General features: G+C 50.5%; 1 protein-coding gene across 8 annotated transcripts in view; it reads left to right on the top strand.

Annotated features, from left to right (window-relative positions):
* TDP1 (tyrosyl-DNA phosphodiesterase 1) overlaps positions 1-10,895 on the top strand; it is a 77,379-nt gene extending 66,484 nt beyond the window's left edge. For 4 of the 8 annotated variants that reach the window (XM_070378371.1, XM_070378370.1, XM_070378368.1 and 1 more), the window contains 2 exons: positions 286-397; positions 5,863-10,895. In XM_070378371.1, coding sequence (XP_070234472.1) covers positions 286-397; positions 5,863-5,936 — 186 coding nt within the window. In that variant the 3' untranslated portion in view covers positions 5,937-10,895. Of the gene's footprint in view, positions 1-285; positions 398-5,862 lie in introns of those variants that run through there. The other 4 variants (XM_070378372.1, XM_070378367.1, XM_070378373.1 and 1 more) reach the window with 3 other exon arrangements.
* Positions 10,896-11,034: the final 139 nt, after the last annotated feature.

Below are 11,034 nucleotides of genomic sequence, written 5' to 3'. Positions count from 1 at the left end.
GCTATAACAGCCCCCAAATTTTGTTTTCTCATATATCTTTATATACTTTATTAAACTTTTGCAAGCTTTACTATAATTTATTTTCCGAAACTTGGACATCTCATTTTTAGGAAAGAGTGATTTGCAGTGTCGTAGATATATTTGACCTAACTGATATCAGAAGAAGCTCTGAAACAATCACAAAAATAGCTCTGAATTCTGTTGTGAGCATCATAAAAATATAATTGCATCTTTGGGAACTTTTTCCAGAAAATGAGATGCATTATAGATTCTGTGTGTCTGCAGGGCCTGGACAGTTTCAAAGTGAAACAGAAATTCTTCTCTGGGAGCAGCCAGGAGCCCACAGCCTCCTTCCCTGTGCCATACGACCTACCTCCAGAACTGTACGGAGACAGAGGTGAGACCCAGGGGACATAGACACTCGGGTGTGAGTGCCAGCGCAGAGACAATGGCGCTCGGGGAGAGCCGTGGGTGGGCTCTTGGCAGGAGCCTGGCTGGGGGGCTGCTCTGGGAGCACAGGTTCGTGGCCCCGGAAACACGGCTCTCAAGCCTCTGGGTCTCAGAACCCCCTGTGCCCTTACTAATCAAGGACCACAGACAGCTTTCCTTTACATGGGTTTCTATAGCTGTTGATATTTGTCATAAAGAAATTAAAGCCAATAAATTTTAAAGTACTTATTGACTTATTTTAAAATAATAGGAGAAGGAAATGGCAACCCACTCCAGTGTTCTTGCCTGGAGAATCCCAGGGAGGGCAGAGCCTGGTGGGCTACCATCTATGGGGTCTCACAGAGTCGGACACGACTGAAGCGACTTAGCAGCAGCATTATCCTCTATGTATAACTTAACGGTATAAAAGCCCCTGTTGAAAATAAAGCTACGGGCCTTGCTCACAAAAAAAAAAAATAAAATAATAATAAGCCCATTGATATATTTAAAAATATCTAAAGTGACTGTCCGCCAACTCAGGTTGGTTTGGAAGATGGCCTTGTTCCCCGCTTTGCAGACGCGTTTGCTGTCTGGGCTCACACTGGGTTCTCACCGCTGCTCCTTGCTGCCACCCACGTCGGGCAGCCTCTGTACACCCAGGCGCAGTGACCGGTGACGACTTAATGTTAGGATGGCCCTCATTTTGACTTTACAGGTGTACCCCCACCCCTTGAAAGGTAGGTCCCCAAGTCACCCTCTGAAAACTGCTGCACTAGGCGAGGACTTTAAGGTCAGAGACCAGGTCTTTTTCGCAGAGGAAGTCGGTGGCGTCTTGGCACGGGTTCCCAGTGTTCTGGAGGGAGGCTGGCTGGGGTGGGCGGCCCCACCTCCGCGCCTGCTCTGACGCGGCCCCTCCAGCCCCAGAGCGCTTCTCTCAGCCCCGGGAAGTCTGGCTTTGAGGCGAGTTCACGCTTCACCAGGTTCACGCAAGGGGAGAAGTAATACAATCAGGACGGGGCAGATCCTACCCTACCTGTAGGGTAGCCGGGTATAGTCCACAGTCTTTGAGCAAATGCTAGATGTGAACAGGACAAGTTTGAGTTTTGATTGGACAGTATCAGTGACGTCATCCCATTGATACTGCAAAACCTCGGATTCCCGAGTGGGGCTGGCCTTGCCTGGTGGGCCCTTCCTTCCCTGACCAAGGCTGGCTGGGTCCCAGCCGCCTCCCAGCCTCACTCACTCTGGCTTCCATGCTGAGCCAAGCCTGCCCTTCCGAGGGCCCCTTTCTCAGGTTATCTGGGCTCGTCTGACAAAGCCCCTCCTGCCTCACACAGCCGGCTTCCTCTCTCTGGTCACATGGACAGCTTCCAAAGGCCTTCTTGTTCCCTTCCTTCCAAGCCATGTGTATTTTTCTGAGTCCTCTAAGTATGTTGTTGTAAATTCACCATATTTGTTTTTTACTAGCAAGAGGTTCTGTCAGAATTTCAAGGAATCCGTGACGACTCCTCCTCACCTCCAGCTCACAGATGGAAAACACTGCTTTAGGTCCTGGGTGTTTATGCACCAGCCTGACAGCTTATCGCGTGACCTTGGCTGGTGGTTTGCCTTCTCTAGGCCTTAGTGTTTCCATTTGCAAAATGAGAAAATGAGAGCGCACAGCTCACTGCTGAAAAGTGACTGAGATGAGGTCTTGAAAACATCTAACCCAGTGTCCAGCTCAGAATTGGCATCCAGTTGCTGTTAGCCACTGTTTCTGGCACTTAAAATGTCCGATGCAGTTACAGCAGGGAGTGGACGGTCGTTCTCTCCCCGACCCTGATGAACTGACAAAGAGCCTGAGACTCGTGCAGGACAGACCCTAACCCAGGACGTGACCTGATGCCCTCATTCCCCTTCTGGCTTTGGGCTGTGCCTTTGTCTTTTTTCCTTTCTCTTGTTTTTCCGTTCTGTTCCCTCCTTCCTGCCCCCCGACCTCCCAGTTCTCCTGAATAAACATATTGGTGGTAGGGAAGACCCATGTGATGACGGCCTTCAGCTTAGCCGCCTGGGCTACATGTGTGCTTAGCTTTGGGCCTTGGGCACTGCCCTGACAAAGGGGCACCTTGCCAGGCCTGGCCCAGACCTACTGAGACGAGCCCTCCAGCGGTGGGTCCCAGAAAAACGTGCCAGCAGTTCCCAGTCAGCCCAGACAGGTGAGGGTCAGCGTCCCAGCGGCAGGGCGTTCCCCGGTCTGCCTCCCCTCTGGACTGTAACCTGGAGAGGCCCTCGGCTTTGTCTAGCATAGTGGTGGTGTTTAGTTGCTCAGTCATGTCAGACTCTCTTGCGACCCTGTGGACTGTAGCCTACCAGGCTTCTTAGTCCATGGGATTTCCCAAGCAGAATACTGGGGTGGGTTGCCATTCCCTTCTCCAGGGCATCTTCCTGACCCTGGGATTGAACCCACATCTCCTTTATTGGTAGGCAGATTGTTTACCTCCCGGCCAACTGGGAAGCCCGCCTGGCAGAGCACAGCACCTAACCAACACTAACAAGCATTCCATATACACACACGACTGTCACAAGGCACGCGCTCTCGTGGGGCAGGCGAGGAGGCTCGCCTGAAACAGGCCTTCATCCCAGCCAGTGAGTGGCAATGCTGACTTCACAACCCCGCACCCCTCCATGTTGGCATTTTTTGTGTGTCCCTTTCCCCCAAGGTTGTGGAGGGCCTTCCAGCCAGCATGGAAAAGGACCTGCCCAAGAAATACAGACATTTGTTTATTTATAAAACAGAGCATGGGATTTTCCCGGCGGGTGGTTTCCAGGTCCTCACTTGGACATTACTGGCTTATCTTGAAGGAAAGGAATACAGTCCCCATTGGTATCCACAGTGGGTGGCTCCAGGACCCCCCGGATACAAAATCCTCAGATGCTCGAGTCCCATGACAAGCACTCTATGTCCCCGATTCCACATCCCCAGATTTGACCAACCCCTGATCATGTAGTACATGTTTATTGAGAAAAAAATCTGCACATAAGTGGACCCGCACATTCCAAACCCAGGTTGTTGGAGGGCGTGCTCTAAGTGCGGTGGTGGCCCTTTAAGTCACTAGGAGATGCCTGTGTGTCACAGACCCTGCCCTGGGGAGATAGCAAGGGTCAGAGTGTGTCCTGCCTAGGGTGAAGCACAGCTGCCGTTACCCCACAGAGCAGTTTGCAGGGAAAGAGGAGGAAGTGCAGGGACGTGCAGACGCAGAAGATGGTGTTTCTAGGGCAAGAGAGTGGCCAGTGAGTAGCCAGAGAGTCGGGTCTCCAGCCCTGCTAGCCCCCTGCCTCTCAGGGAAATTAACAGCAAGTGTGGTTTCCTGCTTTCAAACCATCCGGAGGCCAGAGGCTAGAGAACAGGGTTCTGATAACGTGTTGCCACCTTGGGCATTCTTTGGCTGCTCCTGCTGCTGGGAGCTGCTGTTTGCACGTTCAGTCTATGATTATTCAAGACAAATGGTGAAGCTGGGCGGTGTGAGTGGCAGTCATTGTTAGGCAGGCCAGCCTCCCAGCTGCCATCTGTGTCTGCTCAAGAAGAGGCCAGCGCCAACCCCCGGGGCGGCTGGCTGGTCCATCCCAGCCGACCTGCCGAGTGAGCACTCCGCCCTTCAGACTTGTTCCATCACTCATGTTTCCCAGAACAGTAGTAGGGGAGTTTATTTTTAATCCTTGCAGTGTGTTTACACCCTACCTTGCCTGGAGATTCCATGGACAGAGAAGCCTGGTGGGCTGCAGTCCATGGGGTCACAAAGAGTCAGACACAACTGAGCAACTTACACTTTCACATTATTTTGGTTCTTTGGAAGAAAAAGTTCACATTTATTGAGCACCTACAATATGCTGGGAATGAGCTTCCCAGTCGTTCTCGCATTCATACTTCACAGTAATCCTGGGAGGTTGCGAGTGTAATTAGCTCCCATTTCACAGACGGGGAACCCGAGACCAAGATCCACAAGCCTTCCCCAGGCCGCAGACAGAGACGAAGGCAGGATTTGAACCTGGGTCTTCTTTCCGTTGTGTTGTTGGGTGTTGTCATTATAGACATGCCTGAACCGGCTAAGTCTGTTCCTGCCCCTAAAAAGGGCTCTAAAAAAGCTGTGACCAAGGCCCAGAAGAAGGACGGCAAGAAGCGCAAGCGCAGCCGCAAGGAGAGCTACTCCGTGTACGTGTACAAGGTGCTGAAGCCAGTCCATCCAGACACCAGCATCTCATCCAAGGCCATGGGAATCATGAACTCCTTCGTCAACGACATTTTTGAGCGCATCGCTGGCGAGGCATCGCGCCTGGCGCATTACAACAAGTGCTCGACTATCACATCCAGGAAGATCCAGACTGCCGTGCATCTGCTGCTGCTCGGGGAGCTGGACAAGCACGCTGTGTCCGAGGGCACTAAGGCTGTCACCAAGTATACCAGCTCCAAGTAAATATAATATGCCTAGCCTCTGTTAATGGAGAAGGCAATGGCACCCCACTCCAGTACTCTTACCTGGAAAATCCCATGGACGGAGGGCCTGGTGGGCTGTAGTCCATGGGGTCGCTAAGAGTCGGCCACGACTGAGCGACTTCATTTCACTTCTTTCCATTGTATCAGTACCATTCCAAGGCCTGTTGCTTCCCTCGATGTGGGTCTACAGGCATTATACAGAGATGGTCATGGCTCAGCAATCACTGGCCTTAAATTACAGAACAAAACCGTTTCGGGGATGTGACTCTGGGCCTCGTGGTTCTGTGTGACCGTGACCAGCTGAGAGCAGAGAAGTGGCCTTGACTGTCCCCGTGGTCACTGCTGGTTTCTCCAGCTTCTCAAAAGAAGAAAACAAGAGCCACCCTCCTTTTTAGGTTCTCTCTATGCAGATGGAACACGGCATCTTGCATAGTTCTTCAGTTTATCTCATTTAATGGGCTTCCCTGGTGGCTCAGTGGTAAAGAATCCTCCTGCCAATGCAGGAACGTGGGTTTGTTTTCTCTGTTGGGAAGATCCCCTGTAGAAGGAAATGGCAACCTTCTCCAGGATTCTTGCCTGGGAAATCCCATGGACAGAGGAGCCTGGTGGGCTACAGTCCATGGAGTTGCGAAAGAGCAGGACACGACCGAGGGACTAAACAGCAATAGTGTCTCATTTAATCCTACTGCCGGCTCCACGGCTTAGGCACAGGTAAGGAAACAGGTTCAGAGGTGAAGGGACTTGGGAACCTTAGTGGCAAGCCAGCATTTACCCCGGGGTTCATGCTCCCGTGTCTTAACATGAACCTTTACTGCAAGCTCCTACCCAAAAGGGCTCAGTTCAGAAAAGGACTCTCGTGATATGTCTACTGCGGCCCGTGAGTGATTTGATCCTATCAGGTGAGTGGATTTTCTGTAATCATATTCAAATAAGTGTTACATTCATGTAATTTTTTCCCCCAGATCGACCATGGATTTGGAACATCCCTTATGTCAAAGCACCTGATACACATGGGAACATGTGGGTTCCCTCCTGAGAGCAGGAAAGCTCTGTAAAGTTGACATGTAAGGCCTGAGCCCCAAACGTTGGATGTCCTTGTTTGTAATGGGTGTTCACTTCCCTTAATGTTTTATCAGCCCCCCAACAAAACTCTGCAAAGGTCAGTCTTTCAGACATGAACGTTGGTTATCCTTTCAATGGTCACTGTTGACATTCTCACTTGAAAAAAAATTGTATATTTTCTTAACTCCCTTTTCTATGCCTTGGAATAAAAGCTATTAAACTTCCGCATATTAAAAGGATATAGATAGATAGATGCAAAGCGATCTTCCTGGTAATGCAGACTCTCATGGTGGCGTCAACGCTTCTGAATGGAAAGTTGACGTTGTGAGCTGTGCTCCGTTGGAAAGGGTGCCTCTGATTCAGCTGAAACTTTCCAGAGCAGGAGTGTGACCCGTCACCCCTGCCTCAGCTTTCTGGGTGTGTGGCAGAGTTGCTGGAAGGGCCTGCTGTGTGTCACTGAGGCCCATGAGGCTCCCCAGACACCACACGCCGACTGACGGTCGTTATCCGGCAGCTTCCCATGACACTTCATCCTCCCCACTCACGGACCAGCCCCTGCCTGCCCTGTCCTCAGCCGTCCCCACAAACGCCCAGAAAAGACAGCTCACAGGCCCCTAGCAAAGCACACAAGTATTCCACTCGCAGGAGCCCCTGCAGGTGAGCTGGCATAGAGGGGCGGAGGCCCAGAAAGGGTCAGGACACCCCCAGGACTCCAGCCACCTGGGTCAGCGCAGCGGGCGTCGCCATGCTTCTCGTCCAAGCGCCCTTCACGGGTGGGAACCATGCTCTCCTGCGACGACCCAGAGCCTCCTGGATTCCTGTGTGGGTCTCCTTTCCAGTGGTCTTCAGCCTCTTCATCCCTTAACTTAGAGTGCAGTTGATTGTTAACTCTGAAAGATTCTTTTAAGATGCTCGTTTTTCAGAGTGTTCCTCAGAGACCGACAATGTTCACATCAGAAGTGGGGTGGGGGGAGGTACTGTGGCTACAGTACTGTGGCTACCAGGAGGCGGCCGGGCGGGCAGGGCTGGGGTCTCCTGCCCCCTCCTCCCCGGCAGAGATGGCCTCCTTCTCTCTTACGTTTTGGGTTCTGTAAAGGGTGTCACCTGGGTGGTTTGCTTTTGCTTTGTTTTGCATTCTGCTTAAAAACATGAAGTTGAAAAGCCACTGAATTCATTTAACCAGTTCCTTCCACTGGTAAGAAAAGTAAGGCTTAAGCCTTCTTGGAACCTGCCTTCTGCTTTAACAACATTGAAACCCTTAACAGATTTGAACCCAGCAGCAGCCCTGGGCTCACAGTAAAGTCGGATGCCACGATGAGACCAGCCCAGAATGGGAACCCAGCCGTCTGAGTGGGCATCACTCAGTCCACTCAGAGGACTGTGGTTGACCACCCGGGATGCCCACTAGCACGGTCTGCCCCGGGTCGGGGTGGGCTCAGTGCAAGGCTCCAGGCAGCACCAGACAAGCCACCCAGCCAGAGAGCATCACAGCTGCAGGCCAGTCATTCCAGAGGAAAGGAGACCCGTCTTTCCCAGCGGTGTCAGCCAAAGCCCCTTGCAGCCTCTGATTGGCGAAGCTGAGTCACGTGTTCATGAGACTTGCCCAGCCCCAGCTCTGCTCCCTCCACCCTGTGAGACCTTAGGCGAGACCTTAGACTCATGATACCTCTGAGTCTTCACTTTCTCATCTGTTAAGTGGGGCTCATAGCTATCCTTCCTGCCTGGTGGGATTGCTTGAAGATCATAGGAAATGGTGTTCCTGAGTGAGGGCAGGAACTCTATCAGTGTAAATCGAGATGATTCTTGATGAGTACCACGCTGGCAGTCTCTCCCTGGGGCATTTACAGAAATGTAACTCGAGGGTCAAAACCCATGTCTTCTGAAAAATGAGCTACTTTCTGCAAATACCGCTCCCTCCCACATTACCACAGGTGGGTTTTTCTGAAAAATGGGGGAGATTGAAGAGTCCTGGCTGCAGCCAGGTGGCAATGAGGCCTCTGGATTCCAGGAGAAGGGGGCTCTGTTTACAGAGGAGGAGGAGGAGACTGTGTCCCGGGACCCCTTTGTCCCAGAGCCCAGGCTCTCAACTCTGAACAGAGTTAACAGCTCTACAGACCGCATACTTCCTGCCCTGAAAGCACGGATCCACGCTGCCTGCTGCCTCCGGAAAGAGGGGGTCCTCATGGAGGCCACGTGGGACTGAGGTTGGGAGGGAGTCCACGTTCAAGTGACCCCACGGGTGAGTTGATGCTTGAGCCCTGGGAGGAAGTCTGTTTCACAAACGAAGAAACTGAGGCTCAGATCTGTGAACTGCCTGAGGCCGCCTTCTTGAAGACGGAGGGGCTCTTGCTTCCTGGACACCTCACACCGTAACAGATTCAAGAAGTGGGCAGCTTTGTGCCTCCATTGGCAGAATCTTCCTTGGACAGGAATGAACCTTGTGACCCCACGAGCCCCGTCCCGCCTAGAATCAGCCTGGGCCCTGGGAGGAGCCCACGTGAGCCCCAACGCCACTCTTCCCGTCTTCTCTGGCATTTCAGGGCACGCTGGGTGGTGAGCGGCCTCTCCTCGGCCTCTCCACTTCCTGCTCCTACTGTGGCTCCCTGGCTGCTTCCCACAGCACACTGGGTGCCCTTAAGAATAAGTGCAGGTGTGGGGAGGGGTTGGCAGCACGAGGGAAACTCGGGAGGTGACGGAAGGGTTTCTATCATGATTGTGGCTTTGGTTACACTTTACGAAACCCCTTGAATTATGCACCAAGTTGGTTATTTTATTGTATGTAAATTATAACCCAGTAAAACTGCTTTTTAAGAACTCAAAGAATGCACAAGTTCAGATATGGGCACTGTGTGAAAATTCTACATCAAAAAAGAAAAAAAGCAGCTGTTAAACTCTCTATATATAAACCCTAAAGTACTTGAGGGCAAGTGTATTGGTTGTTGGTCGCAGTTTATTTTGAAATGCTTTAAAATAAGATGTATTAAAGGATGAGTAGTTATATGATAAAATATAGGAAAATTTGTACAGTCGAGATTGCTGCTCTAAAATTCTTTAAACTTTGGTACATGTTTGAAATTTCATTATCAAATGTTGTGAACGGAGACCAAATAAGTTCAGGCTTCTGGTAGGATGAATAGCTCCTACTGAACCCACTCTTTCAGAAATAAAAATAGAAGTTGTGGTGTGGAGCTTACACCATCCATCTCCTGAAAGTGACCAAAAGCAGGCAAAAGAAGGAGTCAACAACTGTGAGGGAGGCCTCTAAGGGTGAATTTCCTCTTTCTCCACCACTTCTGGCCTGAGGTCAGGCCTTAGTCTGCACCACACAAGGCAGGTAAACCCCCAGTGGAAAATGTCCAGTCTTCGTGGCTTGGATCCAGAGCACCAAGTAACAGGAGAGCCGGGGCGGGGACTCCCAGTCTCTCTACATAAACTCCTCGGATCTAGGGCTGACCACCACACTGTACGTGCACCGCTAAGGCTGAAAGAGCTAAGCTCAAGTTTGAGCTACTTCATGCTGAAGGGGAGATAATTTTGCAGTTGAGTTCACCTAAGTTAACTGCCTGTTTAAAAATTATTATTTTTAGAGGAAGGTAATTAGAATCCAGAATTTCTACATCAAGACTCTTGAGAGTCCCTTGGACAGCAGAGATCAAACCAGTCAATCCTAAAGGAAATCAACCCTGAATATTCACTGATGCTCAAGTTGAAGCTCCAATACTTTGGCCACCTGACACGAAGAGCTGAGTCACGGGAAAAGACTGATGCTGGGAAAGATTGAAGGCAGGAGGAGAAGGGGGCAGCAGAGCATGAGATGGTTGGATGGCATCACCAACTCAATGGACATGAATCTGAGCAAACTCCCAAGAGACAGTGGAAGACAGAGGAGCCTGGCGTGCTGCAGTCCTTGGGGTTACAAAGAGTCAGACATGACTTAGTGACTGAACAACCACCACCAAATTATATATAGCAGCCACTAGTCACCCATAACACGTAAATTTGTTGTTGACTTTAAAGTTAAAAATTCTGAGGGGTGGGGGGTGGGAATTTCATTCCCCACTCGGAAGTCTAGTAGCACCACGACAGACTTCAGAAGAGCACAGATATAGGCTATTCCTATCGTCACAGAAGTGATGGACAGTGTTTATCTGACCAGTTAAAACATGGAGACTGTCAGAGCTGACCAGAAAAAGGGAAAAAAAAAAAAACACTGCTGTACACTGTCCACAACAAATACGCCTTGGAATATATAAAGACACAAATAGATTGCAAAGTAAATGGGAAAGATACACTACGAATGTTAAGTTAATGAAGCCTGTGGTAACTAGATTAATATCAGACAAAATACACTTCAAGGCAAAGGGTATCACCAGAGATAAAGAAAGACATCTCATAAAAATGGTCCCTGCATCAGGAGGATATAATAATTATAAACGCTTATATTCAGGCAGGAGACAGATGGGCCCCAGGCTGAACAATTTCTCCCCTGTGGACAGAAACTCCTTAACAGTAGAAACTCCATAAAGCAGGTTGATGGAGGAGGCTGGGCCTTGCCCAGATAAGAGAGAGAAGACCGCATACTCCGTTCTCAGAGTTAAGAAGACCTCCCAGACTACACATGCCCAGAAAGGCTTCGCAGAGATCTACAGAAAGGAAGCATCACCTCAGAGTTAAATGATGCAGCTGCCCATAGGCTTCTTCTCTAGTATCCATCTTGGCTAAAAGATGCACACACATGCAGGAGGATCCTGAGATAAGCCAAACACAGACTCAGAACCCGGCAAAGCAAGACGACTGGGCAAAGGAAACTGGAAGAAATGCCCCATAAAAGTGATTCAAACTACCACAAGGACGAGACTCAGCCCACCTGTGTGTCTGTCCACACACTGTACTCTCCAACCTAATAAACACTTCACTTGCTTCATGACTCTGTCTCTCTGTGGAAATTAATTTCTACACAGCTGACGGGCCAGGGCCTCTCACTGGCCGCTGTCCCTGGTGTGTAGTGGTTAGCATTCAGCATTCTCCCTGCCGCTCCCGACCTCAGGCTCGGGCAGGAACCAAAGCCCCGC

Source organism: Bos mutus, chromosome 10, assembly GCF_027580195.1.
Source record: "Bos mutus isolate GX-2022 chromosome 10, NWIPB_WYAK_1.1, whole genome shotgun sequence".
Lineage (NCBI taxonomy): Eukaryota > Metazoa > Chordata > Mammalia > Artiodactyla > Bovidae > Bos > Bos mutus.
Note: the sequence above shows the minus strand (reverse complement) of the source record. Positions and strands in the feature narration are given on the sequence as shown.